The sequence below is a fragment of the Aspergillus wentii genome, assembly GCF_001890725.1.
Source record: "Aspergillus wentii DTO 134E9 unplaced genomic scaffold ASPWEscaffold_3, whole genome shotgun sequence".
Classification (NCBI taxonomy): Eukaryota; Fungi; Ascomycota; class Eurotiomycetes; order Eurotiales; family Aspergillaceae; genus Aspergillus; species Aspergillus wentii.
Genome location: NW_024467834.1, coordinates 3655728 through 3670616, shown reverse-complemented (window position 1 = coordinate 3670616; position 14889 = coordinate 3655728). Strand labels below are relative to the sequence as shown.

The window sequence follows — 14889 nt, the reverse complement described above, 5'->3', positions numbered from 1 at the left end:
CTCCAAGTTTCTGTCGATATGAAGATTTTCCCCGCACCGCTTTTGATGCCTCACGATATAGCATATATACTCCGCCGGTCTTGTTGAATACTTTTTTTATTTTCCTTCTTCTTTTATTTTCCCTTTGGGCGCGGTTAAAGTATGCCTAATACTTTTGTTTTGGCAAATACATCGTGGGAAATGATAGACTATGATGGGCATGGAGGGTAATAAGAAATTGTGTAATGAAAGATATTTCTTCTTCGGTTATTAGGGCACCTGTAAATTTATGATTCAAACAATAATATATTCAGTAAGCATCTAGAAGCATCTACGCTGGTTTATTGTTGCTGGGTTCGGTTATAATGTCGGAGTCAACTGTCAACTGAAGGCGCCGCAACCATCGTCATTGAAGCTCCGCTTCCTGGCTTTCTTCCCACCGCAGACTTAATTGCATATTTCTCCCATCACCTCTGGTCATACCAAAAACCAGGACAAGACCCAGCGGGAAGAAATGCAGATTGCAGTCGTGTGTCTGGAACCACGACAGAATCCGAATTTTACCTGAACAAACGTTCTCACTATCGGAGGTCGTCCTCCTCCCCGCAGTGGTTTGGTCTCCACTTGCGAAAAGCTCATCCCCATCCCGGGACCATTATCGATTGAGAGGAGCAGCGGTATTGAGCTCCCTCGAAAATGGCTTATGTCGTGCCTATACACCGGGCGAGTAGCATCCGCCATGCGCTCAAGCTGCAGTTCTTGAAACAGGAGGAGGAATCCTTGGTTGTAGCGTTGGTTTTACCCTCCTCCCTCCGAGCTGGGCTGTTGTCAAGCAAAGCTGCATTGCTTTAGTGATGATGGCCAAGGAAACCGTCAACTAATATATTTCCTTGTTTTGATAGAAAGGCCAATCGGCTGGAAATCTACTCCCTCACCCCCGATGGACTGAGCCTCGCTGCCTCGCGTGCCCTCTACGCTAGGGTGACGATGCTGGCCCGGCTTCCGGCCCCGGCCAACTCACCAACGGATCACCTCTTCGTCGGCACAGACCAATATACCTATTTCACACTATCGTGGGATCCATCGACAAACCAGATCCAGACGGAGCGAAACTATGTCGATATCGCGGATCCATCGTCGCGGGAGTCGCAAACGGGCGGTCGATGCTTAATTGATCCAAGCGGACGGTTTATGACGCTGGAAGTCTACGAGGGCGTGATTGCTGCCATTCCCATAGTGCAAATACCCAGCAAGAAGAGGGGGAGGAGCACCGCTGTTCCTTCTGGGCCAGATGCACCGCAAATCGGGGAGCTGGCTGAGCCGACCATAGCGAGAATTGATGAGCTCTTTGTTCGCTCTTCTGCGTTTTTGCATGTGCAATCTGGACTTCCGCGTTTAGCGTTGCTGTACGAGGATAATCAGAAGAAGGTTAGGTTGAAGGTCAGGGAGTTGCAGTACAGTGCTGCAACCAGTAGCAGCGGTGCAGACGCAACTTTTGCGGAAGTGGCGGTGTTTGCACAAGAGTTGGACCTGGGAGCTTCTCATCTCATACCAGTGCCTGCTCCATTAGGTATGTTCATCATCCCCGACTCCTCGGTATCTGTGCTTACGTATATAGGCGGTCTTCTCATTCTTGGGGAGACATCGATCAAGTACGTCGATGACGACAGCAACGAAAGTATCTCTCGGCCTTTAGACGAAGCAACTATCTTCGTTGCTTGGGAACAGGTGGACAGTCAACGGTGGTTGCTGGCTGATGACTATGGAAGGCTATTCTTCTTGATGCTCGTCTTGGATGACAATAACCAAGTAGAGAGCTGGAAGTTAGACCATCTTGGAAATACCTCACGGGCGTCCGTCTTGATCTATCTTGGTGGGGGTGTCATTTTTGCTGGCTCCCACCAGGGAGATTCCCAAGTCCTCCGTATTGGAAACGGCTCGTTTGAAGTGATTCAGACCTTGTCAAACATCGCGCCAATCTTGGACTTTACGATTATGGACCTTGGAAATCGTACAAGCGAGAGTCATACACACGAGTTCTCATCAGGTCAGGCTCGGATTGTCACCGGCTCGGGTGCCTTTGATGATGGTACCCTGCGAAGCGTTCGCAGCGGTGTTGGCATGGAGGAGCTAGGTGTATTGGGTGACATGGATCTTATCACAGAACTGTGGGGCTTGCAGGTTGGAAGTACTGGCGAATTCTTGGATACATTGCTTGTTACATTTGTGGACGAGACAAGAGTATTCAACTTCAGCCCCGATGGTGAGGTTGAGGAGCTGGACAGTTTCCTCGGACTTAGTCTTTCGGAGAGTACACTCCTAGCTACCAATCTGCCCGGAGGGCGGATTTTGCAAGTCACGGAACAAAGAGCCTTGATTGCCGATGTTGAAGGTGGAATGGTTATATATGAATGGACTCCACCGCACCAACAGGCTATAACTGCTGCTTCTTCTAGTGAAGAATCGTTGGTGCTCGTTACTGGTGGTCAGGTTTTGACGACTCTGGATATCCGAAGTGATGCGCAGGTCATTGTTCAGAAGGACCTGGGTGCAGATCGTCAGGTGTCCGGTGTGACGGTGCCTCCATCCTCCGGTGTTTGTATTGTGGGTTTTCCTCAATCAGCCAAGGTTTCGGTACTTGCACTGAAGGACTTGAGTGAGCTTCACACAAAATCCCTGGGCCCTGCTGGTGAAGCATTCCCTCGGTCCGTTCTCGTTGCCAATGTGCTCTCGGACAGCCCACCCACCCTCTTCGTCTCGATGGCAGATGGCAGTGTCATTACGTTCTCGTTTAATGCGCACGACCACTCTCTAACAGGCGCGAGCAAGTTGATCCTCGGATCTGAGCAACCAACCTTCAAGAAGTTACCGAGGGGCGATGGACTCTACAATGTTTTTGCCACATGTGAAAACCCAAGCCTAATTTATGGATCAGAAGGCCGAATCATCTACTCTGCTGTGAACTCGGAAGGAGCCTCGCGTATATGCCATTTCCACTCGGAAGCTTACCCCGAGTCGATAGCAGTGGCAACCTCGCATGATCTGAAGATCGCTCTGGTGGATAGGGAACGAACTACACAAATACAGACACTGCCGATAGGAGCAACTGTACGCCGAGTTGCGTATTCCCCATCTGAGAAGGCCTTTGGTATCGGAACGATCGAGCGAAAACTAGAAGGTGGCGAGGAAATTGTCAAGAGTCAGTTTGTGCTCGCCGATGAGATTCTATTCCGGCGGTTGGACTCGTTCGACTTGAGAAAGGAAGAGTTGGTAGAAAGCGTTATTCGTGCAGAATTCGCTGCTGGTAAGGATGAAAATGGACGGGATGCCGTTAAGGATCGGTTTATTGTTGGCACGGCATATCTAGATGATGAAGGAGAGGACTCAATTCGAGGTCGTATCTTGATCTTCGAGGTTGATAATGGCCGCAAATTGACGCAGGTTGCTGAAATGCCTGTTAAAGGGGCATGTCGTGCCTTGGCCATGTTGGGCGAAAAGATTGTTGCGGCGCTGGTCAAAACGGTAGGTTTTTTTTTTCCCTCCATCCACTGGCACATTTTGCTAATATTCTTCAGGTGGTTGTCTACAACGTTGTTAACAACAACTTTGGGGCGATGAAACTCGAAAAGCTCGCCAGTTACAGGACGTCTACCGCACCGGTTGATCTGACAGTGACCGGTGATTTGATCGCCGTGTCGGATCTCATGAAAAGTGTGTGCGTTGTTGAATACAAGGAGGGCGCAGACGGCCTTCCGGACTCATTGACTGAAGTATCACGTCACTTCCAGACTGTCTGGGGTACTGGTGTTGCCTGTATTGCAGATGATACCTTCCTGGAGAGTGATGCAGAAGGAAATCTGATTGTCTTGCGCCGCAACTTCAGCGGCGTTGGAGATGATGATTATGACCGCCGGCTGGAAGTGATCAGTGAGATATCGCTAGGCGAGATGGTCAACCGCATTAGACCGGTAAACATTCAACAATTATCAAGCGTGACTGTCACCCCGAGAGCTTTCTTGGCGACGGTAAGACCTTCCTTAACTGATACTCTAGTCGCTCACCTACTAACACCACTTCGTAACACAGGTCGAAGGCTCCATCTACCTCTTCGCCACGATCAACCCCGAACACCAAAACTTCCTTATGGACCTGCAAGCAACCATTGCAGCCTCGCCCCATGTCGATTCCCTTGGAAATATGCCATTCAACAAATTCCGCGCCTTCCGCAGCATGGTACGCGAGGCCGACGAGCCATACCGATTCGTGGATGGAGAACTGATTGAACGATTCCTCACCTGCGAACCGCAGGTTCAAGAGGAGATTGTAGAAAAGGTGGGCATGATGGATGTCGAGGGGGTCAAGGGCATGATTGAAGCATTGAGGAGACTGCACTAGAGGTGGTGTTTGTGTATAGATCTCTTCTAACTAGGGTACACTACCCGTATGATTATGATGAATTATATTTATGTTTGAATTTGACGATGAAAGTCTTGCGCAGTCAATTTAAGACATCTAAATCTAATTTATTATTCTGAATACAGGACTCGAAGTGATTCATGAATCTTCGTCGTTCAAGTCCCTTGATTAAGGTATATATCTAATACAGAACATCCACCTCACTGACACGTCGGCAAAAGGCATTTTATAAACACAAATAACACATCACTCATACAAGTTCGAGAAGAAGAGTAAAAAGGCAGCCAAATAATTAGACCGACACGATGCATCCAGGTAGACCAGGAGGACAGACACAGATAGGGAAACGGAAGGAAAGGAATGAAGCTCAGTGCTTCTTCTCCTCCTCCGACTCACTCCAATCCAACAACTCCAAAACCTGCTCATCGGTCAGGTTATGCGTGTTGCTCTCAGCCTGCTCCTTTTCCAAATTCTTCATGTACTTCTTCTGCCTCTTGCGCGCATTCTTGCCCATCTCAGGCACACCCGTCGCAGTCGCAGTCGCAGTATCCTCCTCGTCAATCTCATCATCCGTATTCTCGACCTCACCCAGCACCTTTCCGGAACCACTACCGCCTCCACCACGAAGCTCGTTAGCGGAGATGTTGGCGGTCTTGTCCGCAGCAGCCTGGCGCTCGGTGCGCTTCTTCTCGATTTCCTTTTGACGATCGCGGTCTTGCATCTTCTTGAAGAGTTTCTCAATATACGGACGGATGATGATGTAGACGACGACAGCGAAGAAGACACGGGTCCAGCGTCTCATGCTGACCTGGGCGAAGGATTCGTAGGTATTGTTGTAGAGGCGCTTGACGAGCTCAATCAGGCCTCCGAAGATTTGGTTGGTGAAGTCGGCCAACGCCTCCTGGGCGACGGCGGACATGTCTTGGTTGGCCATTTTAGTGGTTTTTTTTTTTTGTTTGAGTTGACTCGAAGGTTGAGGGAGGTAGAAGCTGGATAGCTTCAGTCCCTGAGACGGTAGGAAGAGCCGGATAGGAAGAGGCGGGGTTTTAAAAAATCGTTTGTTCTGTGGAATTGGTGTAGAGATCACAAAGAAGATTTCACTCGAAAATTGACAATGGCAAGACAGAATCGCTCGCCCACGTAGACTGTTGAAGCGCAAATCCCAACACTCGAAGAACAAATAATGATGAAGCCGATGGAAATGATGTTTCCTTTTGCGGTTTAGCGCGAGTTCGGCTCGGGGAAGCATGTTCTTCCGGGCCGGCGGTCTTGCAGCCAATCAGACGCGGGGTTTGTTACTATCAACGCGGACGCGTCTTGATCTCGGATTCCTTCATTTGAAGGTATCTACGTTGTTCTTCTGTTTCAGTCGTGGTGAGGTTGTCATTGTGTTCTTTGGCTGTGGAAATGGATCAGAACGAGCAAGTTGGTCTTGAGGAGGTATCTTATCCCCACTTTGGCCTTGGTACAGATACAGAGGACTGACCTTGATAGCGTCTCAAATCCGCTCTTTGGTTGTCTATCGGGAAGATTGTTGATGAGGAGACCATTAAACTTGGCGTCAATGCTACGCCTCAGTTTATTGGAGCCTTGACGGAGATGGTCTGGGCACAGATAGGTGTGTGGTTTCTCAGACGTTCTTTGGTGGCTGTCATATACTAACAATCTGATAGAAACGGCCAGTCAGGATTTGGAGTTTTTCGCCAAGTTAGTGTTCCGACAGGGCATATGAGCTTAAGGCCTGATAGCTGACATGGTTGACTTAGACATGCCGGACGTTCGATTGTTAATGTTTCCGACGTGATGCTGCTTGCTCGCCGCAACGATGGCCTGGAGTCTATTCTGCGTGGATTTGTTGACCAGCAGCGGGAGCAGCAAGAGGAGGAAGAATCTTGAACCAAAGGTCGAGTTCTTCATCCTCAGTGGTCGACCTGAAAGGCAGGAAAGACCATACCAGAGTCAATCGAATGCAGGTTGGTCAATCAACTGCCTCGATACACAAAAGCTTACAACATGCACTGGTTAGTTAAGCCTGTCCCAATAACCTACTTCTAAGGTTTCTAACTATAACACTAGAAGCATCAAAAGCTCCCCATGACCCATGACATGTTCTTCAACAGTTGAACAAACATACGATATCATTCGTCGGAGGAATCATGACGCCAGTCTCCACAGTCGACCGGGATATGCACGCGATAGCACGGTGCCTTGGTCAACGCAAAGTGCCATTTTTATCAACGGCTCGGGTTCCTTAGGTTGATGCGTATAGCCTTGACCAAAGTACGATGTCTCATGGCGATCATGCAAACTCTGACCGCACCATCCACATCCGGGATCTTTCCCTTGGATCGAACAGACTCTGTACTATGTATATAATACGAATTACCAATAATTGAAATCTTCTTGCTGGCTGTGCAAAGTGGCTGGTGAACTGAAAATAGCCATCGCGGCTTAGTCATGCACGCTGGAGAACATGTGATGGCTGTGTTTTTTGCGACGAATCAGGCCGAGGGACCCTCCCGACAGGGCTTAGCCCCCCGGTCGACTGGCCAATCAGCACCGGTGGCCCAGGGGCTGGGAGCCAATCATGACGTCACCTGTGGTCGCCGGACGCGGAGCGTTGCGACTTCAACAATTCAACCTCAATCCACGCTTGGATTTCCTGTTCTTCCGTGGATCGTCGGTCGTGATAGTCTGGGATGGTTGCCGTGCTTTTATCTTTTCGACTGCTTTGTTCAGGGGCCCCCCGGTTCCACTACGAGCAAATGGCCTCCACTGATCATCGCGGTTGCGACACCTGGTCCCAGGGGACGACATCAACAATCCTATTCTGCTGCCTTCGATTAAATCATCATCTGCCCCGTCTCGCATCTGAGTTTTCCTCCTTCCTTTATATTATTTTTCCTCCCCCGTTTCATCGCAGCAGATTTCACCATTCTTTTTCTGGGTATTTAGTGTCCCTAGTCGTATACTAAATACTGCCTTACAATTCTATCCGTTTTATACTCCTTTTTTTTACCCCGTATTGGGTACGCCTCCTCTGCCTGCTCTAGGCTTTGCCTAATAAACACTTGGCCGTCGCCTGGGAATCAACCGTCAACATGGGCTTTGGCGGCGTCGTTCTGCGATTCTTCAACCTCGCCATTCGAGTGCTTCAGTTTCTCGACTCGGCAGTCATTCTCGCCATCTTCTCCTTCTTCTTGGCTGTCCTCACCCGCCATGATCAGAACATCCCTCAATGGATGAAGGCCGTCGAGGGTCTATCAGGGGCTGCGACATTGTATGGCTTATTGGGGTCTATTTTCACCTGCTGTCTGGGAGGAGTTGCTTTCTTTGCATTCGTGGCCGTCATTCTCGATGTCTGCTTCGTCGGCGCCATGGTTGCGATCGCAATCTTGACTCGTGATGGCCCCCAAACCTGCTCTGGCCAAGTCCATACCCCTCTTGGATCTGGAGCCAGCAATACCGATTCCGCATCCAAGGTCAACTTGGGTCTGGCCTGTCAACTTGAAAAGGTTGTTTTTGCGGTTTCGATTATCGGAATGTGAGTATCCTTTGTTAATCCTTACCACGGTCGGGTTTTGTCTTACAGTTCAATAGTTTCTTTTTCCTGGTGTCCATCCTCTTTCAGGTCCTTTATGCCCGTCACCACAAGCGTGAGAAGCGTTTCGGCCCCTCTCCGGCTAATGGATACACCTACGGTACCCGCCGTCGTCTCATGTTCTGGCGTCGCAACAAGAACGCACCGGATACCAACGAAGATGACACCCTGCCTGTCCACCCTTCGCCCAACGATGTGGAACTGGAATCCGGCAAAGAAAAGACCTCTGGCGGTCTTTTCAGCCGGAACAAGAACGGAACCGCCGCGAACGGATACGGCTATGGCAACTCGGCGTATACAGGCAACGTTTAAACCGACCCTGTGATATTTCCTTTGTTGAATATTCTACATCTGTGATATCCGACTTGCTATTTGCGCGTCATGAGAAAAGGATAATATAATGGTAATTATCTGTAATGAATCTCATGGCGCAAGGACTTGTTTATTTCGCTTTTCCTCATGTCGACTTTGACTTGCTCGACTGGGAGGGTTTATGATTGAATGATTTAATTAGATACCATTATTGAATTCGCTGTATGGGTTGGCTTGTATAGCTTTTGAATGAGCGGACAGATACCACATTGACCGTCTTTGACGTGCGACTTGATGCTATAGCCGGATCTGATATACCCCCCCCCCAATTGCTCCGTAAAATGCGGGGAACTCACCAACCCCACTGAGGATACTGAATGATGTAAATTTAATTAAATGAGGGGTAGAAAGAGAATTTAATAGACCAAGCCGTCATTATTCATGATTATTGATGGTGGCATATCCAGGTAGGGATGGTATTTTGTAAAGTATCTCAATGTCGCCCCTGAAGTGACTCCTTGATTTGATTCCACCAGATGCTTTTTCCCTGCATCATCAGAGCACGGGTTGCAATAGAATACTAAATTATTAGCATAAAATACAGCAAAAATGTAATTAAATTACATTATGGGTATATTCAACGGGGTTAATTGATGATATTAGTTGCCAGGAGTTATAAGGATACTATCTCCATCCATATGAAAGCCTCTCAATATAACATCATCATCACCAGAACCGTTAGTCTAGATATAGCTGATTAAATTCGATATAATGCAATATTCTGCAAGTGAATTTTCTTATCGATGTGATATGATATGTAGTATCCAAATGCATCATTATATATCTCATTGTGACGTCCGTATACGGAAATCCATCCCTATAATATATACATCCCACCATAGTCTACAACACAATACAATTCAACAACAACAACAACAACAACCAACATTTACACATATACAACCTCTAGATAAACCCATTTATAAAATAAAAAACGACAAAATGCCACGCATAAGCGATCTAATCCAACAAGACCACCGCGACCTCGTATCCTTCTACAACCACATCATCAACTCCTCCGACCAAGACGAAAAAGTCCGGTACCAAAATCGCTTCACGTGGGAATTAGCCAGACACTCTATCAGCGAGGAACTCGTGCTGTATCCTGCTTTCGAGAAACATGTTGAGAATGGTGTTGCTGTGGCAGATAGAGATCGTCGGGAACATCAGCGGGTAAGTAGTTATGGCTTTTCGTGTCGATATATGGAGTAGATTAGTTGACTCGAGATGGTGTGAATAGGTCAAAGAACAACTAGAGGCATTCTACAATATGGCGCCCTCGAGTCCTAGTTTCCTTCCTACCATCAAAGGCCTCATGAAGGATTTCTCGCGGCACATCGAAGAAGAAACGACCGATGTGTGGAAGTTGGAAGATGCGTTGTCAGAGGAGGATAGTAAAGGGCTGGCTGAATCGTTTGGGAAGACGAAGGTGTTTGTTCCTCCTCAGTGGCATCGTGAAGGGCCGTATAAACCGCCGTTTGAATCGGCGATTGAGCTTCTGGCTGCCCCGGTGGAGCATTTGGCCGATTGGTTGCATCAGTGGCCGTATATGTTTACAGCGCAGGACCATTCGGCTACATGATGTTACAGTGGACAGTGGTTATTACAGTTGCAGAGTGCAGGAGGGCAAGCTATGGTTATAATAACAAGAACGGGTTTCATTAGAATATAATAACAGATACAATCGAATTTGATCCTCGCGCCCAAAAGAAATAGAAACATTCATGTCCAAAGAGTGTTGTATTGCCTCGCGCCGGTCGAGGTATGTATAATTAGGACGGCGGAAGAGTCAATAAAAAGTGACAGATGCATCGTTTACCAAGCGTGTGCGCGCACCATCTCACCGTGCTTGCAAATCATGCCGTCGGCGACGGATCCCATCCACACGGGGTGGCCGTGGTCGCACATGGCCCACGAGAGACCATCAGGGGCACAGATGATAGAGCCATCGCGGCAGCCCCAGTGAGGACGGTGGGGGTGCTTGTGTGCGCTGCGCTCGCCATCGCTAAGGCCGGTGGGCAAAGTCGAGGCAAGAGCGGGGGTGCCGAAAGACGAAGCAACCTTGCTAGAGGGAGTTGCGAAGGCCTTCAAAGGAGTAGACGAAGGAGTGGCGGCACTCGACTGCTTAGCGTGAAGAAGCGAGCTTGGAGACGGCTTGGATGAGCTCTGGATGACATGAGAGCTGGCCGGAGTAGAGTTGGAACCGGAGGAGCTGGCCTCAAGGAACGGGGCGTTTTCTTTGCATTCGTAACCCTTGCCGGACAATTCACCCTCCACGGAAGGACCGGGCTTGGGGAAGTTGACTTCTTCACCTTCAATAGTGGTGCACTTGCCTGGGCCGCCAATGTTTGCAATAAAGATTTCGGGCAAGCTCTCAAAGGAGTCCCGACGAGACAAGGACTTGAACATCCCGGGAATGGCGGGCATCTTGAAATCGGGCATTTGAGGCATATTGGGCAAGTGGACAAGGGGGGCGAAGGAGGCCAAGGGTCCCTTAGTGATGTCCTTGCCAGTGGCACTGGCCGTGGTGGAAGCAGTTGTGGTGGATGCCTCTACGTTAGCACTGCCCTTGTTAGAGCCACCTCCAATGGTGACCTGTGCGCAGTTCATGTACATCTCACGGTTGCCGACCTTGTTGAACCATGTCCAGGAGAGCAGTGCATTACCTTCCTTCGCGTTCTCAGGAATCTTGAACTTGTACTTTTTGTCGATAGGACATCCACCCAGCATCGAGTGGATGACACGGATGGTCTCTCCCTTGTCGTAGGAAAGACCAATCTGGCAGGATCCTCCCCCGTGAACAGCGCTCCCACTGAGTTCCAGATCGTACTCTCCGCCAAGCTCGTAGTGCGCTGTGGCATTGAAATCATCATCTGCGTAGCCCTTGCAAGGGTAATCAGACCCGTCAGTGGACAGAGGGTTGGTGTACGAGTAGTCCTTCTGGCCATCTGCATCCTTGTTCAAAGGGCTGCGAAGAGGGTACGGCTTGCTCATCTGCATGTGTGCAGAGACAGACGAGGCCAACAGGCCACAGGCAATGAAGACGCCCTTCATGGTGGTGTTCCGAAGTGTAATAATTATAAAGATCTAGTAAGTAATTAGAAGCAGTCCAACAGTGCTAGCACAACGCCACCGGCAGTCCATGGGCAAAGGGCTTTCTATACTTACCGAATATTTAGCACGATAATGCAAGCAAGGCAAGAAGAAGATTAAAGAAAGGTATTGGCCTTGAAAACAAACACTGGAAATCTGTCAAGGAGAGAAAACCACTCAGATAGAGAGGAACACCACCAGGGTAACTTGAGGATGGAACACAAAGAGAGCTCTGGTTCAGCAGCATCCTGACCGACGAGAAGCCTTTTAAATATCCACGATCGCCGGTATTCCCCTTGTGCATTTTTCAAAAAATCGCGATCTCCAGAGGAATGGAAAATGCCATTCGAAACCTGCTGTCACGGCCCCTGAGTCGGAGTCATGGGTGGAATGCTGGCACAGCACTCTCCTAAACAAGCAATTCTCTCAGGCCATCCGATCGAGACTATTGGATTCTTTGCATATCTGAGTGATTGCCATCGTCGACACGCTGTTCAAGGGTTGTCTCGAATGAAGCCCTTGATGTCTGTGCTCGACCCTGATTTGATCTGATAAACTGTAAACATTACTATGCAATGTAGTATGAGCATAATAATAGTAAACAAACAATTCCCTCACGCATATCGAATGCACCAGGTGAAAATTATCCTACTCGTGAATAGCTTCAGGAAAGAGATGTAGCTGAAGTGGAAATAAAACACGTCGACGCGGCTCTCCACGTCCGGATTTGAAACCTTCAGCTCGAAAGCCGTGGAACTTCAGCTTCAACCACCAACTCTACTGCCTTCCACTATCTTTAATTTCCGCCACCAGATTCATGCCCAGTCATACATTTATTATACATAGCCTCACTCCCTCTCAGCATTGCCTCCCACTCTTGAGGGATGTCTGAGATTCTTCGAGAGGCAGATCCTTCTTGAATCCCCTCAATTCAACCCCCCCCCAATCCAGACACTCTACTGCAGCCCGGAAGCCCCGCTGAATGTTTTTTCGCCTTCCCCTCCATCAGCAGAGGAGGTTTAATCGTGCTACTCTCTTCCAACATGCCATCCGTTTCCATGGCGTCGTGGAATCTGGTCCGCCTTTCCGCCGCATTTGCCACGTCCCTTCGTCATGGAGCTTAACTCGACCGGTTACCGTGGCAAAGAGCAATTCTTCTGCTGCCCTGATTCATTCTCGAGATAACCCTCTTACAGGCAGCTCAAACACTCGATTCTCTCGCCTGCGCGTCCCTGGTGCTGGGGCTCCCGTACATTCTTTCGCCGGTCGATCTTTGCAGCTTGCGACAGCCCCGAATCCGACGTCATTACGTTTGACACGATTGATCGGAGGATCGCGTGGCTTGGTGGATACTGCAGGGGTAGCCATAATGGCAGTCAAACAAGAAGAAAACGGCATGGATCAGCCTGACACTCTCGGAGATGCGGAAATTGCCTTTATGGATCCGGAGTCGGACGATAATGTTCCTATCGAGGCGGAGGAGCTTGAAGATGCCATTACGAGGCCTCCGCCGGTGAACAGTAGCTATCTACCTTTGCCCTGGAAAGGGCGATTGGGCTATGTGAGTTGCCTCGCTCGTTTTAATTTGGTGGTAATTGTTTCTCATTGTAACAGGCATGCTTGAATACGTACCTACGGTTCGCGAATCCTCCCGTCTTCTGCTCCCGGACATGCCGCATTGCTTCGATTTTGGATAATCGACATCCACTCACAGACCCTTCCCAACCGCCCCATCCGGTTAAAAATCGTCCGGACAAGAGCCAGCCTGCTGATGTGGCCCGAGGCCAGACATACGTGGAGACATTGGGACTCACCAATGCTCGGGACATCGCAAAGATGATCCGTTGGAACGACTTCTATGGCATCAAGTTTATGCGCCTGAGTAGCGAGATGTTCCCCTTTGCAAGCCACAAAGAGTATGGATATAAGCTGGCTCCTTTTGCTTCTGAAGTGTTGGCAGAAGCAGGCCGGGTGATTGCTGAACTCGGTCATCGGGTGTCCGTCCATCCCGGTCAATTCACCCAGTTGGGCTCCCCCAAAACAGAGGTGGTCGAAAGTTCGTATCGCGACTTGGAGTATCACTCTGAATTGTTACAGCTTCTCAAGTTGCCCCCTCAGCAAGACCGCGATGCTGTCATGATCCTCCACATGGGTGGTGTCTTTGGGGACAAAGAGGCGACCTTGGATCGATTTCGGGAAAACTATAAAAAACTTTCACAAGATGTAAAGAACCGGCTTGTGTTGGAAAATGACGATGTCAGTTGGTCGGTTCATGATTTATTACCAATCTGTGACGAGTTGAATATCCCTCTTGTGCTTGACTACCATCATCATAACATCATTTTCGACGAGAGCCAAGTACGTGAAGGAACATTGGACATCATGAGTCTCTATGACCGGATCAAGGCAACGTGGACACGGAAGAATATCACACAAAAGATGCATTATTCGGAGCCTACAGCAGCCGCCGTTACTAAACGCCAGCGACGGAAGCACAGCGAACGAGTTTCCACTCTTCCCCCGTGTGATCCTACGATGGATTTGATGATTGAAGCTAAGGATAAGGAACAGGCCGTGTTCGAGTTGATGAGAACTTTCAAACTACCCGGCCATGAACTGTTCAACGACATCATCCCGCACACCCGGGAGGATGAGAATAAACAATTTAAACCGCCCCGAAAAACCAAGAAGAAGGCGGGCTTTGTAGACCTTGAAGGTGCCGTTCCTCCCCCTCGAACTATTTCCGAGGAAGATTTTGGGATGGGCGGTCCTCACAGAAGAGTCTACTGGCCTCCCGGCATGGAAGAATGGCTTCGACCAAAGAAGGTCGTCCGCAAAACTACGAAAATCCCAGCTAAATCCAGTGTATCCAAGAAAAAAACCGAACCAGACACGGATGTCCAAGAAGTCGATGAGATCGAGAATGGTATGTTGGAAACGCCTAAACCGAAAGCTACCCGTCAGGTCAAAACCCAAACCCGCAGGAAACGCAAAGTATCAGAAACTTTATCAACAACATCACCTTCAGAGGCAGATGATCAAGATGTTTCTGAGACGCAGAACACCACACCAGCACAGAAGAGTGGTGTTCGTCGGAGTCGAAGAGCAAAAAAGGTCAACTATGAAGAAGAAAGCGAACCAGGGTGATCGCTTGTCTTACACTGTATTATTTGCATATCATATTCCCTGCTCATAATACCGGGGACGGTATGACAACCGGCAGCTATTCAATGGATTATCCCACGATAACTGCCTCCCTACTAACTTGCAGATACATGAGCCAGGTTTGCTCAAACCCAAGCCATAGAGGCTCGGACTTTTGACTGGCTTGGGCAATCTGTATACAAAGAAATCTCTATTCAGATACTGGCATATGCTTGGGATAGATTATAGATAGGCCCTCTTCAATCAAATACAAGAGAATTTTT

The 14889-nt window shown here is 48.9% G+C and overlaps 7 protein-coding genes across 7 annotated transcripts; 5 read left to right on the top strand and 2 right to left on the bottom strand.

The window, feature by feature from the left end:
- Positions 1–675: 675 nt before the first annotated feature.
- ASPWEDRAFT_108310 (DDB1/RSE1 family protein) lies at positions 676–4374 on the top strand (the record flags this gene model as incomplete). Its single annotated transcript, XM_040827975.1, has 5 exons — positions 676–770; positions 882–1549; positions 1598–3501; positions 3555–4004; positions 4066–4374. The coding sequence occupies 5 exons, from the start codon at positions 676–678 to the stop codon at positions 4372–4374; spliced, it is 3426 nt and encodes a 1141-aa protein (XP_040691399.1).
- A 194-nt stretch (positions 4375–4568) lies between these two features.
- Positions 4569–5930, bottom strand: ASPWEDRAFT_466882 (uncharacterized protein). Its single transcript, XM_040836819.1, has 2 exons — positions 5882–5930; positions 4569–5794 (listed from the first exon to the last, which is right to left on the bottom strand). The coding sequence occupies exon 2, from the start codon at positions 5642–5644 to the stop codon at positions 4763–4765; it is 882 nt and encodes a 293-aa protein (XP_040691398.1). The 5' UTR covers positions 5645–5794; positions 5882–5930; the 3' UTR covers positions 4569–4762.
- On the top strand, positions 5803–6291 carry ASPWEDRAFT_171185 (CENP-S family protein; the record flags this gene model as incomplete). Its single annotated transcript, XM_040830740.1, has 4 exons — positions 5803–5835; positions 5890–6013; positions 6069–6102; positions 6162–6291. 4 exons carry the CDS (start codon positions 5803–5805, stop codon positions 6289–6291), a joined length of 321 nt encoding a protein of 106 aa, XP_040691397.1.
- Positions 6292–7496: 1205 nt separating this feature from the next.
- ASPWEDRAFT_107964 (uncharacterized protein) lies at positions 7497–8308 on the top strand (the record flags this gene model as incomplete). The annotated part of the gene is made up of 2 exons (XM_040827930.1): positions 7497–7939; positions 7996–8308. 2 exons carry the CDS (start codon positions 7497–7499, stop codon positions 8306–8308), a joined length of 756 nt encoding a protein of 251 aa, XP_040691396.1.
- Positions 8309–9310: 1002 nt separating this feature from the next.
- Positions 9311–9950, top strand: ASPWEDRAFT_108292 (uncharacterized protein; the record flags this gene model as incomplete). Its single annotated transcript, XM_040827969.1, has 2 exons — positions 9311–9541; positions 9609–9950. 2 exons carry the CDS (start codon positions 9311–9313, stop codon positions 9948–9950), a joined length of 573 nt encoding a protein of 190 aa, XP_040691395.1.
- Positions 9951–10183: 233 nt separating this feature from the next.
- Positions 10184–11422, bottom strand: ASPWEDRAFT_50808 (putative extracellular protein; the record flags this gene model as incomplete). The annotated part of the gene is made up of 2 exons (XM_040837500.1): positions 10184–10768; positions 10925–11422. The coding sequence occupies 2 exons, from the start codon at positions 11420–11422 to the stop codon at positions 10184–10186; spliced, it is 1083 nt and encodes a 360-aa protein (XP_040691394.1).
- A 1477-nt stretch (positions 11423–12899) lies between these two features.
- Positions 12900–14608, top strand: ASPWEDRAFT_107836 (UV-endonuclease UVE-1; the record flags this gene model as incomplete). Its single annotated transcript, XM_040827922.1, has 2 exons — positions 12900–13022; positions 13076–14608. The coding sequence occupies 2 exons, from the start codon at positions 12900–12902 to the stop codon at positions 14606–14608; spliced, it is 1656 nt and encodes a 551-aa protein (XP_040691393.1).
- Positions 14609–14889: the final 281 nt, after the last annotated feature.